Source organism: Pecten maximus, chromosome 2, assembly GCF_902652985.1.
Source record: "Pecten maximus chromosome 2, xPecMax1.1, whole genome shotgun sequence".
In the NCBI taxonomy this organism is placed as follows: Eukaryota; Metazoa; Mollusca; class Bivalvia; order Pectinida; family Pectinidae; genus Pecten; species Pecten maximus.
This window is the reverse complement of record NC_047016.1, coordinates 31,274,610-31,297,833: the sequence shown is the minus strand read 5'-3', so window position 1 is coordinate 31,297,833 and position 23,224 is coordinate 31,274,610. Positions and strand designations below refer to the sequence as shown.

The 23,224-nt window shown below is 33.5% G+C and overlaps 1 protein-coding gene across 2 annotated transcripts; it reads right to left on the bottom strand.

Moving 5' to 3' along the window:
* On the bottom strand, positions 1-21,092 carry LOC117321775 (xaa-Pro aminopeptidase 1-like). Of its 2 annotated transcripts, XM_033876323.1 has the most exons (24): positions 20,837-21,092; positions 19,259-19,347; positions 18,598-18,693; positions 17,417-17,480; positions 15,867-15,971; positions 15,662-15,751; positions 14,575-14,721; positions 12,517-12,612; positions 11,973-12,060; positions 10,773-10,896; positions 10,330-10,413; positions 9,863-9,985; positions 9,389-9,475; positions 8,764-8,814; positions 8,436-8,497; positions 7,774-7,923; positions 6,110-6,173; positions 5,178-5,247; positions 4,132-4,236; positions 3,638-3,712; positions 3,258-3,326; positions 2,697-2,776; positions 1,497-1,598; positions 1-1,065 (listed from the first exon to the last, which is right to left on the bottom strand). In XM_033876323.1, the coding sequence occupies exons 6-24, from the start codon at positions 15,729-15,731 to the stop codon at positions 991-993; spliced, it is 1,722 nt and encodes a 573-aa protein (XP_033732214.1). In that variant the 5' UTR covers positions 15,732-15,751; positions 15,867-15,971; positions 17,417-17,480; positions 18,598-18,693; positions 19,259-19,347; positions 20,837-21,092; the 3' UTR covers positions 1-990. The 2 variants fall into 2 exon arrangements, with proteins under 2 accessions (XP_033732214.1, XP_033732215.1); XM_033876324.1 differs by lacking the exon at positions 17,417-17,480.
* Positions 21,093-23,224: the final 2,132 nt, after the last annotated feature.

Below are 23,224 nucleotides of genomic sequence, written 5' to 3'. Positions count from 1 at the left end.
AATACAAGACACATTTGTTTCTCCAAAATGGCAGTTTAATTTGAATATGGAAGGAATGTAGTATAATCCATTCATTAAAAGGTTTCGAAGACAAATGTACCGGTATAAACTTTAGAATAATGTAAAACATTTATTATTCATCAAAACATAACGTAACCCTGAGTAATGACTGGATTTTGCTAAATCTATCGAACATCAGTAAACATACACAAATGGACTGTATCGGTATTTCACACTGGCAAACAATTGACAACGACACACGAAAACATCAGTTCTAATATATGTATATCCAAAGCACTCAAAAAGACTCACGGGTATTTTATCAATTTCATCACACACAAACACTCCTCAAAATTTATATGGACCTAAATACGGATAAATATGTCATTTATAGTCACTCAGCCCGGTTTATCATGCTATAAATAGTAACAAATATACGTCAGTATATAACCTGGACAATATATAATTATTCATACTGAAGTTCTCTATAACTATATATAATCAAATGAGATCGAACAAGACGTCACTTTCAGTCCATCACTTAAATTTTATATGTAAATGAGCATACACCAGCATCACGTTCAATCATTCGTCAAGATTTCATAAGTCAATAAATGAAGCAAAGATAAACATCACTTTCAATCACAGACCGAGATTTAAAATGAAAATGAGCACGAGAGACAGTCATTTTACAAGACGGCTTCACACGGATCATATAAAACGTGACATCTGACCCTACCGATTTCACGTAATCCCTACCATTAGTGATATCTGAATAACATAAAGGATTATATTTGTAGTTTCACTTTCACTTTCGGAATAGTAGCCCAATTCAATATCTAGATAAATCTATTTTCTTCTGATTAACATTATCAAATGAACTGTTGGAAATATTTGTATCAACCGAAGTTAAATTCGCTAAATGTTTGATCATATCATTATCCTCTTTTAATTGGCTGTGTTCTTTCGCGAACCCACGTAATAGCTTCGTCATCTTTGAAGTTCCTCCAGTATTGGTACGATTCTGTCTAATACTGTTTGGTGATAGGCATTTATCCATTCAATCTGTAAACACAATGTGCAACTGTAGACAAAACAAAAATGTAAGGTTTCAGCGCCGCAAATTTGAGGTGCACAATCAGCATGGTAATTCACTTATTAAGAATTTTTGGTTGCTGAAACAATTGTTTTCGATGAGGATTGTTCAAAAGACACATGAGAGATATTCTTTAAATATGTTTTTTTTTTCGATTGACTAGATCTGCAAAACAGAGAGCTGTTTATGTTTTTCTATGACTCTTTGGTGATACTAGGGAACACAAATGTGGAAATAGAAGACAGAAAAATACTTAGAAAAAAAGCTGAACAAACCTTAGACATAGACGGGGAGGATATACATTTAGGTATAAAACTACATACTGTATGCATAGATATATTATGTATGAATGATATACGCGTGAAGGAATATCCTAGAAAACAAAAGCTGGAGATCCTACCTGGGGTAAGCTCAGCATATCGTATATAATCAGGTTAGGTTCGAATGGTATCAACGTGATTGGCTCAAATCCCAGGAACTTACAATGCGTTGTGTTCTGATACTACAAGAAAAACAATTATTACACCTTATATCATCTGCTGAAATGATACCTGGAACTTTTATAGACTTATACAAAAATCATACAAGTCAATATCAACATTTAATTAAGAAATGCATACAGTATATTTATGAATATTCTAGGCAACATCACTGATACTAAGGGATAGTGGGAAAATAAGAAGTCCAATAGGTAAAGGCTAGCTAAGATTGAATAAATAAATCAACCAGAAGTGGAATTAGATGCCAAGAATCCACAGATGAAAATTTGTGTTGGAGCTAATTCTATGACAAGAAGTGTACGAGATCGAACAAGGGTAGGATAAAGTGTGGAAGGACGGACGAAGAGACGGACTGAGGGATGGAGAGCCGGAAGAATGGATGGACACAAAGCAAAACTGTAGCTCCCTCTCCACCGCTCCCCGATTATAGCAGAAATGTGTCAATTAAGGCGATATTTGACTGAGTAAGTTGGATAATGTTACATATTGCAAAGAATACAATACTGACGAGTAACCTAAACGTAATTCTGACTCAAAATCATCAACATGACAAATAAAGATTAACACGAAGAAGACCATCTTGAAATCACTACCAGGAGAAGAAGAAGTGTTAAGGGAAGGTAAGCGTCTTCGGCTTCATCCGCGACACCCAATCTATATGAAATCCAGGTAATGTTGTGTCCTCAAATTAAACTGGTTGACGACACATTTAATTATATTTTTCAATGTTTCAAACAAAATTAGTATAAGTCTTAAAAACGAAACTAACAACACATAGCGTGACGCATCACTACAAACAATGAACAAAGCAAAAAAAAAGCGATCCCATCTAACTGTCCTAGATCAATAAACGTATAAAAATATAGCTTGAAAAGAAGAAAATAATCACATCTCCCAACAGGCCCAAACATAGGCATACCATTTTTTTCTAAGTTATCAACGTTTGCTACAGTGCATGAAAAGTATAATAATAATACGATAACAAATACGAATTGGACATAAGGCTGTTGTATATGATTAACCAATAGAAAGGAATATTAACATACAAAACTAATGACATGACTTCCTGGGAAATATTTAAACAGTAAACTTATATTTACCTTCAAGCCATGAACAGGTTTTACTCTATTGACATTCTCTAGTCTGATTCCGATTTTTCCAACTTGGTAAAATCCAGGCTCTGGAAATATACCAGGCGATGTAAATAAAGCAACAGTGTATTTCTGCAGGCTATAATCAATAGTTTATAAATACAGACATCCACCACTTCTTTCTTTTTAGTTAAGAATGTTTTCCTCTATTTTGTCTACGGCTTTGGTTTATTTTGTTCAACGTCCTATTAACAGCCAGGGTCATTTAAGGACGAGCCAGATTCGGAGATGAAGGAAAGCCGGAGTACCCGGAGAAAAACCACCGGCCTACGGTCAGTACCTGGCAACTGCCCCACGTAGGTTTCAAACTCGCAACCCAGAGGTGGAGGGCTAGTAATGAAGTGTCGGGACACCTTAACCACTCGGCCACTGCGGCCATTTGTCTACAGCAAAGTATGAACAAATAAATAGATATTAATATTTACTCTTGTGAAAACGAAATAAAAGTGTAACCTTTTTCTCCCTTAAATTATACAATTGAACATGCATAAAATTTATTATATCACATACCGGCGGTTAAGAACATATTTTCCTCCAAAGGTATGCTCGACGGATCCGGAAATGTATACTTGTTTTCATCTACCAAATAAAACATTCAAATTCCACATAGGGTATTAGATGAATTGATTTTTTTATGATTGGAATATTGTTGGACGAAGTTACCAAATATGCGGTACATCTATGAATTGAACAAAACAATATCGTAATTATCATTATTACTACAAGCCACATATAGTATTTAAGTATGTAATCAATATCTAACACTCCCCATGAATTATAATAAAAAAAATGATAACAAATGCGAACTTTTTTTGATTGGACGTAAGGCTGTTGTCGATAATTAACCGATAGAACGGTATTTTAACACATAAAACTAACTAGTAACTCACCAGGAGTAAAAATTGAAGCATGGAACGGGACATCCGATAGGAACGTAGACATAGTGGAAGATATTTTTGCTGGACCTGAAAAATAAACATTGATGTATTTCTTCAACAATCTGCTTCTGAAATGCAGTCACACTGTGAATGTATGTCCCAGAAATCTTTTAAAATTATATGAAAATATGACAGTAATACAAAAAATCTAAATTGGAGTAAAAACAAGTTGTGGAAATTGAATGTCAGGATCAAGAGAGTCCACCATTCCTAAATTGTTTCTCCAGTCAAGAAGAGTTTCACCTTTGAATACCTTTTATTTTGTCTTATTATTACCTGCCTAGTTGCTATGGAGATTAGTCCGAAAGGAATACTTTCTCTTTAATAAAATAAACTCCTTTTATTCTGCAACATTGCTCGGAATTAAAAAAAGAAAAGGTCAGTAATTTTTAGTAATCAACACGGAGAATATAGATTGTTTTACCTCGGATATATTGTAACATTACCTTCAGTCACACCGCCATATGAACCAATAGAATGTCCTGATTCGTGGGAGAAGTCCAATCCGATTTCCCAGAGATGTTGCCGTGCAACAGCATCAATATCATGACCTGTCAGGAAATACATTGTTCGCATCACTAAAGCATAACAACTAAAATCAACTCTAAATATAGTTATATATGATATGTTTGCGTTTGTATTTATTTACACAGATATTGAATTGTATAACAAAAAATCAACCATAGTGACATATCTATATTTCTATTGTCTTAGATATGAAAAAGTTCGGTAAAATAATAAACGGAAAATAGAGATGTCCAAACGAAACCATATGTATGTCAAATTCTATAAAACGAGGACAAAATCAATAAAACGAGGACAAAATCAATAAAACGTAAAAAAAAGTAAAACGAAGGAAAAATACGATAAAAATATTCATTTTGCACGAGGACCCTTAAAAGCCGATGAAATTCAGACCAAGTCTTCTGCTTCATAGACAACACCCACTACTTTCGTCGGAAAGTGAAAGTGAGTATGTATATATATATATAAAAAAATAATAATAATCTGCGTCATAGAGTGTTTTCACTTAACTTATAGCTAGGCCTCTCCAGTAGTGCCAAGAACAAAAGATAAAGATCCCGGACAAGCATCTTGTTATATTTGTAGACCAACTTGTTGTCAAGGGTGTCTATGTCAATCTATATTTTCTGTTAATATTTTCCTCGTTTTTATTGATTTAGAGTGTTAGAATTACAGTCTCGTTATCATATCGGTAATCTCTGTTTGTTTTGTCTAAGCAAATTTGGAAATGAAGACGGAGAATTGCACGAAAACTGAGATGGGACTATGTTAATGTGAAGGTATACGCCAAATTTTGAACTACATCATTAGTCCTCCTTGGAATCATCATTGATGTTACATTCCAAATCCCGAAGGAAGGTTTGGAAATGTGTACAGATAGAAGTACTAATTACCATATAATGAGAGCACCGTCTAACCTAACATCACAACACTGTTTTGGTCAGTGCCAGCGTTATTCAAGCCATACCTGTTCTCCCCTTTGGCCATACCAGTTTGGATATATCCACAAGTACCATTAAAACTCGGGTGTAGATTTCCTGAAATGTCCATTGTTACATGTTACTACCTTTTAACATGTATACATAAACCATTTAAACAATAAATTTATTCTATTTTTTGCCTTCCAGGCTCATTCCTACAGTCAAATTTGTGTTTGTGAAATAATGCATATGAAAAAATAATTTCATTATGTAGAATGTTTTTGTTCAAAGAGTTAACCCAAGTATAAATGTAAAAATCACTGTTCGAAAATATAAGGCGTGATATTTATAAAAAAAAAAGGTATATAAAATGAAACTAAGAGTTTCTCTTACTTAAGCAAATTAAAAGTGGTTTTTTAATACCTAACTCAAAGCAAAACAATAACACTACAATTCGGTAAGGCATACAAGAATGAATATGTTACCGCTCGTAAGCGGAACGTTGCTCGGACTCGTCACTCGCACCCACGTGACGCCATTTGGCGATTTCCGTGTAGCGTTGTTTACAAACATCAAACGAGGACAAACACCGTTTTAAATCCCACAATTCATATATACATTTATGTAGCATTTTTCATGTATTGGTTCGTGTACTACTATAATATTATCTTAAACACATTTCATTGTTTATAAGAAGAAATTTATTAATGAGCATGGAATCTACATTTGTAGTCGCTTAAAAACGATAGCATAATACGCGTTCAGAAACAAAATATCATAGAGTAAAGAAGCAGCTACTTATTGGGTCAATTTTATTAGAGATGATTGGTCAATAATAGTTTGTACCTTATATGTAACACTCTTACACGGGATTGTGAGAAAGGATGCTTACATGCAAGGGAACATTCAGAGACCCTTTAAAATTCAGTTTACTAATGTGGATTTGACAGTCTCCGTTGTAACTTGTTTGGTACATTACCTTTTCCTGTTCTGTGGGCCCTCCATAGTGGAATGATCTGGTAAGGTCAGTCGTACCAGTATTTCTGAAACAATACACATCTATACTTATCTGGAAAATATTCAGTTTATCTTATTACATCAATTTTATCCTAAGGGCAAAAGATAGATTCACAAAAAAAACTCTTTACTCTTTCTCTTGAACAACGTTTTCCCAAACAAAATTGTGAACTATTAACCGCTAAAGAAGTGCTATGTTTGTTTTAAGGGGTTTGACGTCCTCTCCACATCCAGGGTCATATGACGTTGGGTGTCAAGGTGTCACCTAGAGTAAGAAAACAAAACACAGAAAGGCAGAGCAGCTAGGAAAGAAAAGCTAAAGGAGTGTTGGGTCGGTGGGGATAAAGAAACCAATCGTATAACCGGGAAACTATGTTGCCCTTAATGCATTGTAATTATATCAAACGTCATCGTTGGCAAATTATTTACATTAGTGATAGTATAAAACCGATAGCTTAAACAACTATTGGTGTTATACTGTTACTAATACAGACGGGTTTGGTAATGAGATCCTTGACCTGTGTCGAATGTTGTCCTCTCTACTGTTATTAGCATGTCTAAATACATAGAAACTTAAGTTATACTAACGGTTCCTTCTGTATAGACACATTAAAACACACGAATGCCAAACAATACCAAATGTTTTACAGACCAATTAATCATTATTTTGGATATTAATTTTATTTTTCGATACAAATAAATAAATAAATAGATAAAAAAAATTCCTCCTCCGTGAATTGTGTTTTTTGCACGTGCTACACTGTATATCTAAATAAATTTCGAATAAAACAGTTTGCAAGCCGTATAAACTGCAATGTTTTGTTTACTCTTTGTGCACACTAGGCCAACCGCATATCACTATATCAGAAGGCAATAAACATTCGGCAAAACTATTACAATAGCTGTAGTGTACAACGTGTCATATACAGTATATCATCGTATATATACATGATATCATCTTCGCTAGCCAAGGCTTCTGATTACGTTACACTCCACGAACCCTTGGTGGATATAGTCGTGTTCAAACCGTCGCGCCCTGGAATCCCAGGGCACCCAATCAAATCGCGTTTTACATTCTGGCTTGGTTTCGCAGTAAACAAAAAATGCGGCACCCAGTACAGAGCTACATTGCCGACTATGTCATGGCATTTTACGTAAATACAAAAATCACAATCTTTGGGGGAACATTCGCAGTGTTTGATCAATTCATATAAGTCATTGATCACATATCTCATCGAAATGACACCAAACCTCGATGTGTGTTTGTAAACATCACCGATGAAGTAAATCGGTAACGCTTGTTTTGATTGGTCGAAAATTTCATGCGTGAAGGGTGGTAATTTCGAATCACCGCTAGAGGGCCAGAACTGACGCCTATATCTGCCAAGGGTTCGTGGAGTGTAACGTAATCAGAAGCCTTGGCTAGCGAAGATGACATGATATAGGCTTGTCCACGTCTCTAGGAAATTTGCATACATCCTTTTTTTGACCGAATATTTTTGTATGTTCCAAACAAACCCAAACAATGAAGATGATCACATAAGATCAGACAAGGACAAAAGACACAATTACACAAAGATAAAGATGTTGTACTATACAATCGTACAACAGTTTCAAGTGACTTACAGGTACTGGCCTCCGGTATCCTGCATAAATATTTCTGTAGTTGAAATCCGCCGTGACCTCTCACGAGTTGGCAGATTGTACAAGTGGGCAGCAGATGGGCCACTTCCGGTTAAGGTCCTAAAGGCTGGAGACCGGAAATAAGGTATCTCCCTGTAACCAAAAATAAGCAATGAAAGATACGTAATAATGGTTTTGTATTTCTCTTAATTCAACACTTTTTCTTGTATGATTCATTGTAATTCATTTTCTACAATTTCGTTGGTTGCTTTCAGTAGTTTTGTTTTAAATAATTATAATAAAAATAGACCATATGCTTAACTTGGTCACTGTGGCGTGTTTTTCATCTATTGTGACTTTTTTTCCAAATTAATCTTATACTTTGCTTGTTTTAATATTGATTTACTATGAACTGTAACAATTAAAATTTCATTTCTCCTCCTCTGATCATTTATCCAATCGATTTCTATGAGTCGACAAAAATCTGATCTTTTGAATAGCGTAACATATGCGACTAGTATCTTATCACTGAGAATGGCCAAATCTGACACGCCTTTTTTTGACTTTCTTTACCTTTTCAGACAGTAAATTATTTTCAACTATTGTAATATATTTGCTTGGTACAACTACAAAATATCTATTTTCTAAAATTGAACTATACTCACTTCCTATAAGTTGCGATATCGTGAAATGCTTGAAAAACTGTCCAATCTTTCCCTTGTTTTATCTGTAAGTAACATACATTTAAGTTAGTACATTTAACTCTAGATGAAAATCATAATGCAAATTAAGTACTTTGTCCGTTTTCTTCTCTTTTTCTGAAATCACACATACTAGATGTCACATTTACGTGACGCATTTCTTAAATCTTCATAGAAAATTAAAAGCGAGCACAAAATGAAGAATCAACAATATTAAAACTAAATGATAATGTTATGAAGATCAAATGTATCGATGACAAATAAGTAATATTCGTCTTATTGTCTTTCTTACCTCTTTTTCTAGTTTTGCGAAGAATCTTATTGCTGCGGCCGAATCGACAAACTGGAAAATCAGACGGATAATTTAATAGGAGTGTTATTAAGTACCACGAGAACAAAAACATACAGAAAATAACGACAGGAAAAACCAAATAGTAATTCTTTCTCCAAATCTGTATAAGAACAAAAGTAGATCTATTCCCTTGAAATAGGAGACTTAGACCAGGTGTTGCGGAAGGGTAACTCTTCTGCTTCATCAACGACATCAACCACGTAAATATAGGTCAAATGTAACGTCCTCAAAATGTTAATCAGGGTAGATGAAATGAGAACCAATGACAACAGCATAAGGTAGACTCTATATATCCTTACGTAAACCCTCTAAGAAATATCCAAAATGCGAGATTTCTCGTGCAGGTGGTGTCTTCGCAATTGTTTGGGAATACAGGTTATCTCTTAACACAAGTGGTCTATTTCATAGTGGATTTCCTTCTCGGGGTGACATTACTAGGTGTTACTGAGTGTGTCCAAAATATTATATTGAATGATTACAGGGGACCATAATGCATAAACAATTTTCATTTCAAAGAAACAGTTGATGATATCCTATCTAAGCATCAACGAAACCATAAACTTACATTAGAGTCTATCATTCCTTTCATTTCAACCGGATTCCTTACAGCTTTGGCCATAGCGACAGGTGTCAGTGCTTGGTGTATTTTTGCCTTCAAAGAAATGTAGTATATAGTTTAATAAAAGTCACACTCTGTGTCAATAACTAATCCAGGTGACATTAACATCAGCTACGATTTTCTTCCCTTTGTTTTTTTTTCAATATTTTAGAAATTTTGAAAAAGATGATAGAAAATGAATTGCTTTCTGTTCGTAATAAGTATAAATGCGGCACAGACTGAATAAATTGAAGCGGATATATTTGAGATTTCTGCAATTCCAATCATGTAAGCATCTACATCCTCTGATAGAGCTGACTATAAATGAGGTTAATACGTTCACAGTTTAGACATATACATAATTATAATACTATCAGAGAGAGAGAGAGTTGAATTGTTTAGCCATAAAGGTTATAGTGTGAATATAATGAAGCATTTCACCTCTGGAACAGCAGAATATATGGCGTGGTTACAGTAAATCGACACCCACACCTTCCTAGTTTGGGACCACGAGGCTACTTGTCGGATATCGTCAATCACGGCCTTAAAATCGTACTGTCGAACCTATAAGGAGAAAACCAAGTAAAACCTCTTTTGAATATGAACTTGAACAGAATGACAGAACGAACTAATATTTTGCATCAACTTGCACAAGTTCCTGCTCATACTCCTCAATGATAGACGTTTGAAAACACACTGAAACAAGTCGCAGTAGTAAACGCTCAAGATACAGTTAACAACATTAGAATTCTACAAAATAATGCATAACATCCACAAAAAGCGCATTATCAACGAAAAGTGGAAGTAAATTTTCCACAAAATGGTGTCATTCAGTTTTGATACGTTTTTTAAATTTCTGTATGAAAGTAATACTTTTTGTTAAAGTTTTTACTAAAGGAATTCCTTACTTCTAGACATGTATCAGTGTCAACGGAGCATGACTTAACTCCTTCATCTGTCACAGAACAGGACCCAGACTCGTCAGCAGTGTTCTATGGAAGTACAGAACAAAAAATGTTTTCTTGAACAAACATTATAAATGACGTACGCTGGTTTGCAACAAGATTTTTTCTTTTTTTGTATGAGCAATTTATTAATATTCAAAATGTCATATTGAAATTTATATGTGGTTAATGAGATAGCACGGGTCAGTAGAATGTCTGAAATGATCGATTAACTATCCAATTTGTTTAAATGAATAATCTTGACCTACTTTTAAGTTCACATGGGCAAATGTGTTGAACTATTTCTTTGGGGAATATTTTCAAAATATTTAGGCTTGTCCTTCATTGCAGAAAAAATATTATGATTCCTTGATTTAGTGGTATATAAACAAAAGCGGGTCTCTCACATCTACAGATTTAGGTTGGCAATGTCCATACACATCCGTATTCAGATGTTCCATGAGTGTTACGTGCACGTCCGGATCCGAGGGTTTCCGAGTGATAATCGACGGGTGATCATGCAGGTACAATCTAGGGATGAAGTGGATATGATCGCGTGTATAGTCTGTCGTAAAGTTCTATTACATGTTGACAAAGTACTTTAAAACTCTTATTGTTTTATTTTTCATATTGTTGTTTTGATGAATATTCATGAAAATCAATCTTTATCACATTAAAATATCTTTCGACTTTATTGTCATTAAGTCGAATGCAAAGACATTTAGCTGTTCATCCATTCATACAACACTTCAATGATACTTGTATATAATAATGGTTGTCATTATTAAAATGAAATGTTAGATGTTTCAAGTACGTCGGTACTAAGTGACTGTTATATGGAAATGTGACCATGACATCCCGTCTTTCAGAATCTATCAGTGATATGTCGATAACCCATTATATATGATTTTAAAAAAAATGTATGAGCAGTTTTTTAACGGAAATCTTCTTAGAAACGTACGCATGATTTCTGCCTGGTTAACACTGTCTTTGCCTGGCTATTTTACAAGAGGAGGGACTCCTAAAGACACATGTTTAACTAATTTACAATGGATGGTAGACTATTTAACGCATTCAAAGATAATTTAACACATTAAATACTATTTACACATTCAACGACGATTTCAACATTCACAGACTACATGTACTTAACACATTCACAGACTATTTAACGCATTCAAAGACAATTTAACACATTCAAAGACTATTTAGCATATTAAAGACGATATATCACATTCAAAGACTATTTAACACATTCAAAGACTATTTAACACATTCAAGACTATTTAACACATTCAAAGACTATTTAACACATTCAATGACTATTTAACACATTCAAAGACTATTTAACACATTCAAATACTATTTAACACACTCAATGACTATTGAACGCATTCAAAGATGATTTAACGTACTCAAAGACACATTCAATGACTATTTAATACATAACATTAAAACTTCCTCAATGACATGTTTTCTTTGTTCTTTTTAAAATAGGTATTCATGTCTATCAATCAGGATTAAGTAATTCTTTTAAACATTATTATTGCCACGTACTATATCTGATTTTGAGGTAACTGTATCAGTCTTAGACATTACAATATTACCTTGCTTTATTGTGGCGTCTGTCGATTACGGCGTAAGCGAAAAAGTGGGGTCTAAATCCAAACTCAAACGACCTCATGTTGAAAAGCCCTAAAAGAATAGTATGTATCGATCAATCATTTGTCAAAACATTCTTTATCTTAATAATTTCGTACTATATGGTAAATATACATTTTAACGAGTTAAGGACGCTACAAAGTTACATACTTTGAAACATGAAATGTTCTTATGTACTTTCGTTCGTAGGTTTGAGCTCTCAAATTATTTCGTTGATGCACAATCTGTAGCTAGTCCATGAACAATAGTGTATCAATAATACTTACAACAATATTCCATGTGTTTATATAACATATATTAATATAACATATATTTATATAGCATATATCTATATAACAAAGAAAGTTTATACATAAAGGACGTTTCATGTTCTACAGCGTAATCGCGTCTAAAGATCACGTTTGGCTAGATGTTTTCATCATATTATCTTGTGACGCATTACGATACCACTGTACTAAAGTATATTCTGTATAGTCTACAGACACTTACATGGACATTCGTCAAGATCACTGATTACAAGAACATCTACTCCAACCTTCTCCATTTCTAAAAACATGTCTCTTAGTTTGTCCTGCCAGCTCCTGCCTGTTGTTAAAAAATAAAACAGAACAAAAACAACACAAACAAAAAACAAGACATAAATACTCGTGTAAAGTATAACAACGGAGTTCATTGGCCGATCAAACAAATTACTGATCTCAAAATTTTCAGAGTGTAAAAGAACATCGATCGATTACCAGTAACGAGGGTCATATATTTTGTATTAATGTACATACACCCATATACTTGTTTTATTACATAATCACTAAAACACACTAAAAATCACTGAAGTCTCGATTTTCCTGTAGGCCTAGAAGTCGCAATGACTGTCGTTTTGCAGTGTTGACATCTGAGGGAGTAAGACGCTTAAAAGGGTAGGACTTAATTCCGAAATGCCATGAGGTGTTCATTAGTTCGCACGTGACTGTGTGTGTATATGCAATATTCACTTTAGCCGTGCAATAGTTCAAAATATAGCTGATGCGTATAGTTAAATAAAATCAAGGGCATTATGTAACAATGAAAAATATCGCCTTTATTCATTCTAGATGCCACAACGGATTTGATTGGTCTATCCACAAGCAACTCATCCCCTTCCTTTAAGATGTTACAACGGACTCTATTGGTCTATCAGACACAGACATTTTATCAGTTGTGATGCCTTCTGGAATTAAAACATGTAGAATCCGCAAATAAGATTGGGCGTGACCACTGCATGTGAATGGTAGGTACGATTGAAGGCTGGATAATGCCTTCTACAAAGGAGACATTCAAGTGACCAAAATTGATCATCTGTCCACATCCCAGCTCGTAGGATCTGTTTCTTATCGTTCGTGTCTAGTCCGATCAACGCACAATTCTTAATACGACATTGAAGGTAGCAAGAACCTCAAACAAACAAACAAACAAACAAACGTAGTTGATAATAATATAACATGCAGCCAATGTCTACTGTGGTCGTTTTGTTTTGGGATGACCGCGATAGATACATAGCCAAACTAGCACAAAATCTGGACCCTTGACTATAAATAATGATTTTTCAAAACCCACATATCTCGTCACTTTTAATATCAAATGCATCGTATTGTATAAATCAAATAAGAGATGTTGTATGCACAAATTAAGATCTGTACATCAAGTATACGATCACTGGTTTATGTAAATAAACAGTAAGCGTACCCTTGGGCGTTGAAGAGCTTCTTTATTTGTTAGATGATTAAAATGCAAATCAACATAGATTCTGAGGGTATAGAGTAAAGTCTATAAAATATTAAATCAAACTCCGATCAATGTTCATAAATCGGTCCATTCCGCTTTATACTGTTAGTTTAATCTGAAAAGTCAACAGCTTCTAACGTGTAAGACTCGTATGTGACTGTGCATAGCGAATTCGAAATACTTAAAAGAAAAGTGAAAAAAGATATGCAATGGAACGTTTTCATTCATGGACAACATTTCAGGATTTGATCAGAAAATAATATATTGACATTATGTTATATAATATTGGTTTCTATAGTAGCCTGAATGATATCATAGTAATCAAGTAGGTCAATACTAGCGTCAAAGAATAATGCTAGACATTATTCGTTTATTAGTTTTTCCATCAGGCTGAGTCACCGATACGCTTTCAAATAGTACTTGGCATCATGTCAAGCAGGAGTTTAACTACAGTGTATTTTCAACCGGCGTAGGAGAGGCAACTCTTGTAAGGGTTTATAAATGTTTTTAACCATTTCAGAAAATTCTGTGCGAAACAATACACAGGCAGGTGTTCGTTCGAAGATATCTGTGATTGCATATTTAGAACTAATTTGTATTAATTTCGAGGCGACAGACAAGAGGCGCCATATTGCACCCTTGGAAATCATACTGACCCGCTGTAGTCTAATAGGAGGACAATACGTGACCCGATTTTCACCAAACAAATTCAATCCTTACCCCTACCTGATTTTAACCAAGCAAATGCAACTCTGAGATGCGATAAATTACTTTGTATCTAGACCTTACCTGAGAACTGTGTTGGTAGAGCGTTGATAGTGACGCTATTTTCAGGGGGACGATTGTCAGTCCAAATCTGCTCAACAAGGTCATTTTCAAACGCCTTTAGTCTTATACCAGAATTGGAGAAGCTCACCTCGTAATTTCTCCACCACACTAGAAAATAGTAATTTAATGGGTTATGAAAAGCTCATAAATTATCATCAGAAAGGGATTTCTAATCCAACATCAGGCCTACGTTTGAGTACATTTCGTAAGAGTTTACCCTACTGTGAGCGCTGGTACATATGGTAATGTAGTCATGTTGGTATGTGATACCAGCAAAACGACATAGTGAAATAAACACGGGATCCAACTAATCTTTTTGTGATTAAATACTCCACAATTATGTTTTGTATTATTTTCATGGTAAGATCATGATTTTACTCAATCGTTTCCTATTTCATATTGTTGTGAAAACAAATACCCCCAAAATAAAATTTATACTTTTAGGTAAAGTTTCTTAACTAAAATATGATTATTCCTGTAACCACTGAAAATACAAAGAATTGTGAAATTTCTTTATCGTTATTTTTCATCACTATTTAAAAAAAAAAATCCAATGTTATCTAGATACCGAGAAAATCAGCATGGCAAGTTTTTCAACACAGCATATGGTTGCACAAAGTTCTCAAATGTCAATTTTCATGACAATCGGTTGATTATTTTCTGATTGTGTAGTAAGCTCCAACAATATATATATATATTATCGGTTGTTTCATGGATTTTAAGAGTAGAATTCCAAAGAAAACCAGTGGTATAGCACCATCCAAAACAATTTGAAATGTAGATACAGCAGAGCAAAAATGAATTAAAATGTATCATACGGACGGTTCGTCCTTCTAGAACTCGTCAGTGATGATTCGGTCCTAAAGTTTATATAGGAGGCGACAAAAAAGCTTGTAATTATCAAAAGAAATGTCAAAATCTAGATGAGGAAGTACAAAAACCCATTTTATTATTTTTCTTAATTTCTTAATTTTAATGTTGGATTTCGATAGTTATTTCGGAGTTATCCCAAAGGTGTATACAGATATGTAAATTAAATGAAAATTACCTGATGAGAGAAAGGTAGGACAAGATCCAATTACGGAATCTCCGAGTTCTTGTTTGATCCATGTCGTCATTGTAGGCACTCCTGGTCCACCTAGGACAAAAAGACAAACGGTAATTTGAAGGAATATAAAAAGTCCTGGTGACAATTATTGTAAATATCGTATATAAAAAGAAAGAAAGCAGCATTCCAAGGCGTATTTACTTACCTTTTCTATACAGTTCCCATTCGCAGTCTACACTTTCGCTGGCGGCGTTAAAGGCACGTCCATCTGACCACAGGGCCAGCCTCGCTCTCGTCACAATGGCTACGCCTGTAGAAATTAATAAAGACCATAACTTAATTAGGAATTCATAATCAGCGTATAACAATGGTATATCGCCAATGTATAAGCATGTTTTACGTTAAAACAGTAGATATACAATTTCTTTATTCATAAATCTGTTTTATCAAGATTAAATGTCAATAACAATTTTCAATATTTTTGATATATCTTAATCTATTGATATTGATATAAGACGGTTGACATTATCGATTGTATTGATTGGTTAATTGATACTATCCCAACAGTAAGATATATCAAGATGATATCATTGATGAAAATTTACAGATTTAATACATTTTAAATGGAAATGCACAATGGAAAAAAATGTCATAATGATAAATTAGGAATCTTGAAAAGAGCTTGTTGGACATTAGCTTCATAGTGATTGCATAGACTGATGTTCCATAAAGAACTTTACCCCACTGCGCACTATCATTATATGTTACAGGAACGTTCTCTTCATTTTACAATATGTATTGAATATAAGTTTAGATTATTGGTACTTCGATGGCATTTGTATTTCACTAATCTGACAGTACATTCCTATATCTAAACTCATGATTAATATCTCGTGTAAATGCTTATATGTTCTTCAACACTCGTAAAATATAGTTTTTATGTGTACTTAATTGTCCTTTATCAGAAATTACATGACGTACTCATCTTTTAATATAGCAGCCGTAGGTGAAAATTATACTCGCGCATATTATATATTTAACAGTCTTTAAACCAACTTACAAGACACTCAAGTGAATCGCGTCTTTAAATATGGATTTTGTAATAACTATAACATATGCCAGAAATGAAAGCTTATACAAACGTTACGTAATCCTAGAAACCGACAGTGATGCTTAGGGCCAAATGATAATTCAGAAAGGAAGCCCGGAAAACCAAAATGGGCCTAACCATTTTTAAAGGAACATGGTATATTTGGTGTAAGGTTATTACAATATGCCTCGTCAGTGATGATCGGATAATATGATAAAACCAGTGATTTGTATTTAGTTCCCTATAAAATGAGCGCAAAATATGAACAAATGCATAAATTCGCGTGGCGACCCTTTAAAATTCAAAATTGATAGCACTATTTACATGATTATTGAAGACATTATTGTTTGTAGCCTTATTAATAAGTAGATACTTTAAAAGGATGTCTGGCAAAGACTGGTTACTTTCAATGGTTTGCATGTTTGGCTATTTTCGGGGATAAAGTTTGATTCATTTAAAATAACATTTAAAGATAAAATTATAGTCCGTACATTCGGATTTATTAGAATAGAAACTTTTGATGAAAACCGCGAAAATTAGAAAGATACGTATGTATCTATATATATATAAAAAAACGTCTGTACAGCAAATTCTTCGCGAATGTTGTTAATATATAGGTAACTTTTGAACGAGAGTCGTCTATTATTGGTACAAATACACTATACCAACGGAGCCAGGGAACCCAGAAATTGCTGCCAGACGACTGTCGTGTGGGGAGCTTCTGTGACGCTGAAACAAATAAGTTGCCATATTCTGAAAGAGTTGGTGACTTTCAACAAATACGGTCAGTTCGATAATAAGCTTTATTCCCCAAATGTGTTTCTGTATTTGTATTAATATGTTTTTTTGTCTTTATATGTCTACGTTTTAATGAGGTTAGCTAGCTGAATTTGTATTTTAAGTAGTCAACAGTCGTATGAATGAATGCAACTTTAATTTTTTGGTATTTTTTTTTAAACGTTGATCTTGTCGATATCACCTTCTCTTGATCTATCTACAATCTAGTAGCTGTTAGCAGCTATATACAGATATGAGTAAATAGAAACGATATGAAAATGCTGAATGAACAATACAATTTGGTACACAGCATCATATTTCGGCGGAAGTCAACACAATTGAACTAAAACAGCAGATTACGTACCAATGTATTTGTGAACAAACTGCTCAGTGGAAAGAAGATAAATTCTCGTAAGAAAAACAAGAGTATACCAGAAAGATTCAGATTCACAATGACACCATAGTCACAATATTAATGTGTTATTCAGTGAGGTTTTAATTTTAAGATCAATGACTTCCCCTTTCTAATCCTTAGCAACGATATCTTATCCAATACGATCTATCTTAACAACGATGTCTTATCCAATAAGATCTACCTTTACAACGATATCTTATCCAATAAGATCTACCTAAACAAAGATATATTATCCAATAAGATCTACCTTAGCAACGATGTCTTACCCAATAAGATCTACCATAACAAAGATGTCCTATCAAATAAGATCTACCTTAGCAACGATGTCTTATCCAATAAGATCTACCTTTACAACGATATCTTATCCAATAAGATCTACCTTAACAACGATGATTTACCCAATAAGATCTACCTTAGCAATGATGTCTTATTCAATAAGATCTTCCTTAGCAACGTTGTCTTATTCAATAAGATCTACCTTAACAACAATAATACATTACTGTACATCTCAACGATGAATTGCCAGCACCATGCATTCGGGTCATTTATTGTCACAAATTGACCATACGTAGGTATACATTTCTATAAGCTTCTACATTATATAAGCTGTTAATGCTGTTCTAATCTATAGTAATTATGTATGGTAATACTTACAAAGTGTGCATCTTCAGTGCTGATAAGGTAAGCGTCAATTCCATTATCTTCGAAAATGTCTCGAAGTTTTCCAACCCTCGCTAACGTAACAGGATTCTGATTAAAGTTAAATGAACAATTAATTTGTTATTTGATATTTTGTGGCGTGAGGTTTCAGCCAATAGGATGATCGTCCTTAAATGGCTTATATGATATCATTAGTTTTAGAAAACCAAACAAATCAGACTGAGCTTTATGACAATACTATCCTCAGTCAATCAATATCAGAAAATTCAAATATCATTAGATTAAATACAACACTGTGACATTGCCAAACTCTCTTGGTAATTGGATCTGCCTTAGAAGTAGCAAACAGACAGTGTATATTCACTCTTGAGCGACAAAACAGTGTTTGCTGTTCGATAGTTAAAGGGAGATAATCTTCGTTAACTATAACAGGGAATCTGGTGTTATGTATATGGTGTTACTGGTCTGTGAGATATCTTATAGTATTATGGTCTAAGGGGAAATAACTCCATTCCGGATATTGTTGTTTATTTCTAATTTTGTTTTATTAGTATTGTTTGAAAAATAGAAGAGAGCATATGCTTCAAAATATTTACTTAACAAACTATGCATCTATAATACTAATAAGATGAACCACGTTCGGTAAAATACGTACAGTTGAACAGGTCTCTCTGTGAGGTAGGAAACCAATGTTATGAGGTATATCCTGAACACATTCTGACCCATAGTCATGTCCCTGGACTCCTGTTGAAATATATATAACAATATACACAGTTTCGTATTCAATGTTTGATCAGATCAAAGATGAAAATGAACATGAATAATGATCACGAAATATTTTTTACTGTTTTGGTTTTTAGCTAAATTAAAGTAACTCAGTTTCTATCAACACTCAACGCTGAAATCTTCCTTTCAACATTTTCTTACTCTTGAAATCTACACAGTTAACACATACTGTTGCTTTGCATAAAGCGCTCAAATGAATCTATTTTTTTAGATAGTAAATCAAAGGAAACAAGAAAGCGATATATATATCATATTTGTATCAATAAAGGACTATTAAATATAACTTGATATGTACGGTCGTCAGCTTAAAATTAATTAATTATTTGTATCGCGACGTTATCAACATCAACAACAACAACAACACACAAAAACATGTGAATCGAAAGATAAATAATCCTTCCTCAGAAATATAAATGATATATTTCTTTCTACAAGATAACACCTAGTCATTCATTTCGATTTCCGTTAAAAATAGAAATTGTACATGCACAATTAGTGACCATTGGGAAATATGAGAAAGAATCATTCAATATTTTATAACAAAACGCTATTTTTTTTTACAACAAAAGGCTACAATCAAATCGCGGGATGACGGTTGATTTTAAATCGCACTGTGTTTTCTTTTGCTCTGATTCATCAGAACTATAGATTTCATAGTTGACATGTAACGTTAAATATGTATATTGATGGTACAATTATAACGTGGTGTAGATTTAAACAAAGTTAACTCCTCACACACTAGCTATCTGTAAACTATTGTACCTGATTAGGAAACCAGTCTCACGACTACCTTACCTCTACACCAATGAATTGGATCACTTATCTATGACCACGATGTTATACATATACACAGGTTTTCATGTGAGTCTGTATTATCTGCTCTTACGTATTATTACGAAAGAGATTGAATTCCTATACACGAGCGAGCCTTTGTTTGACAAGAGATTTTACCTTGACACAGATTTGTGGTGACACTTAAGAACAAGCTCTTACAATACAGTTTAAAAAAAATAATTTTAGCAATTTCAGAAATTAATAATGGAAAGTAGAGTATGATGTAGTAAAGATTACATGTCATTAATGTTTTGTTAACATATATGTATTATGTTGATTATGCTATACTATTCATATAACGTTATGGATGCTGTTATCTATATTATGTTTAAGATATTCATTTACAGGTATATGTCACGTTGTTTACATTATGATATGTTATTTATTCTATTTCTAATTGTTTATGTTGTTCTTCAATTCAAACCAATATAAATAGTGTTGATCAAGACACGACTAAACGACTTAATGACCCAGGTATATCTATGTATGATATCGCAGTGTCCTATATAAAGGACGATATCATTACCGTAACCGTGACAATGTCTCAAGAATATGATCATGATTTATAAAGTAGTAATCATTGAAATAATACAGGTAAGAACAATATACTTACCTTGTAAACAATGTAAGTCAAATACAGGAGCACTGTGAACAGTTTATAGGGTACATCAAACATGGCGTTGTTGATACACGATCACTGTGGTAGTTAAAGGGTACATGGTAGTTACACGTTACGGGTGTTACAGGTTCAACGCAGATTACATACTTTTATGGGTCACCCGCCATCTCGCATGTCAATAAATGGACAAAAATGCGTTTGTAAACAATACCCAAATGACTTCATTGAAATCACAACAGCCAGAGGTTTAAATCAGCTTGCGTACTGAGGTATCTGTGCGACCAAGACAACTTAGAAATACATGAAACAATTTTTATCACTGGACTAGGTAATGATTATGAATATCTGTATACGAATTTGACTGGGACATATATACGTACCTGATTTTGATTAGATATAACAGATGTCAAGTCATTTTTCTGTACCATGCGATTCACGATATATATTTATTAATCAGTTGTTAAAATAACTCGTCTCCCGTTCATATTTCTGTACATCAACGAATAGTAATGTCAATATAGTCATATATTTTATTTACGTTTATGTTTGTTCAAGTGGCGATATATATAATTTTATACATACTAACATTTAATTAATGATTATTTTTTAATGTTTCCTTTCAAATCTACATATCAAATAATATATTTCCCACCCATGATGATGCCTTATTGAGAATATAATTTCAAAAATATCAGACAACGAATCAAAAGTTTAAACCTACTAACTTTTATTGTGATTATAACGTTATTTCGAGTTCAAAAATAACTGAAATTGAAAAAAACATTATATCATCCGTATGAATGGTGTACTATTTGATAGTATGTTCACTATATTCTTACGATCATCCTGTATTTCGAAGATTTCATTCACCAACCTTAAACATGAGTTCTTCAGGATCATTCCTACCATATACCATATGCTCTATATATAGATAATTATATAAACTGTAACGCCGTCTTTGTTTCCACGTAACATATATATGGTCGTGAATTATGACCATTATAATACGAAACATAAAATAAGGATGAATTGTATTCCAGGTGTCAAATAGTGATAACTGATTTCATAACAATGTCCTAGTGCTTTATCAATGAAACACAATTTGTCCCTGTTCGAGTAGGAATGTTTTGTTTGTTTGTTTTAGTTTAATATATTGCTAGGTTTACTGAACAGCATACCAGGGCAAGTCATACAAACATGCTGGTCCTTTTGCTCTCTGTAAATCGAAGACGACTGAAAAAAAATAGCATAATGCAAAGCTTTATTCCATAAAGGGTCATCTCCTGGCTTTAAAACCAAGGGCAATAGAGACTTTGGCCTCTCATCGTCGCGATCCTAGTTATCAACGTAACGAGACGGGGCGTCTTACCAATAAGATGCATGGTCAATATATACACAACGATTTTCTGATGTATGTCTACTACTGACATGACCAATGGATTGTTTATTTCTTATTTCTAATAAAGTGGATTGCACAGCTGAATAGCTAATCCAAAATAAAATGATTTCACTATAAATACCTGAAGAAACCCAAAAACAATCGATTTTAAATAATGCATGCATTATTCAATTGTTACTTTTTGTCTGTACAACACATCCGCGACTTCATAAATCTATGTAAAACAAGTTCTGATGATATATATATTAACTATTGTTTTCCTACAAAGGACACAGGGTATTAAAGACTTTCCTTACATATTGAGAGTTATACTGTAGATACAGTTAATCAAAAATCATTTATCTGCATTATACAGCTGTTTTGTGCTATTAAGACGCGTTAGTGGTGCCAGTTGATGCTGTAACACTGTGAAACCTTGGGGTGATGGAGGGAACTCCAGATAGGTCGAAAGAAATGTCAAAATATTGATAGGGAGGTGAAATAGCCCCATAACTCTATAAATTATAATTTTCAACAATTTTATATTTGATTTCAAAACAAAGTTCATGTGTATTCTGAATAGTGCCGCTATTCGAATGAAATAAAAGGTGACAGCTTATCTAAATGTTAGATTAACGCCGTTTTAAAGGAATGGTAGGCACTCTTCATATTTTACTGTTTTTCTGTATACTCTGATGACAGGGACTACTCATCCTTTTAACCTTAGGTTATATTGATGATGTCTTAACGTGCTTAATGTGTATATGACGCATGTATAGCAGTAAATCAGAACTACGACTTTCTATATCTACTGAATATTTTAAAGTGTTTTCTTCTTTCTTTTTTTTTCCTTTTCTAATGGATTTTTAATAAGTATCCATTTTCATTATAATGTGGATGTTACTGAATGTTTTAATGTTGGTACATAGAATGTTGACATTGGTGTGTGTATTAAAGCAATATGTGCTTTTTGGCTCATCATTTAAGAGTCTATTCAAACTAAC

Bases quoted from the DNA above. Each gene is read 5' to 3' on its own strand.
- LOC117321775 (XM_033876323.1), bottom strand. From the start codon at position 15,731: ATGACGACATGGATCAAACAAGAACTCGGAGATTCCGTAATTGGATCT. The intron at 14,722-15,661 runs GTAATTTTCATT...ACTATTTTCTAG, and splicing joins TCCTACCTTTCTCTCATCAG to TGTGGTGGAGAAATTACGAG. The intron at 9,476-9,862 runs GTGAAATGCTTC...ATTTCTTTGAAG, and splicing joins TATATTCTGCTGTTCCAGAG to GCAAAAATACACCAAGCACT.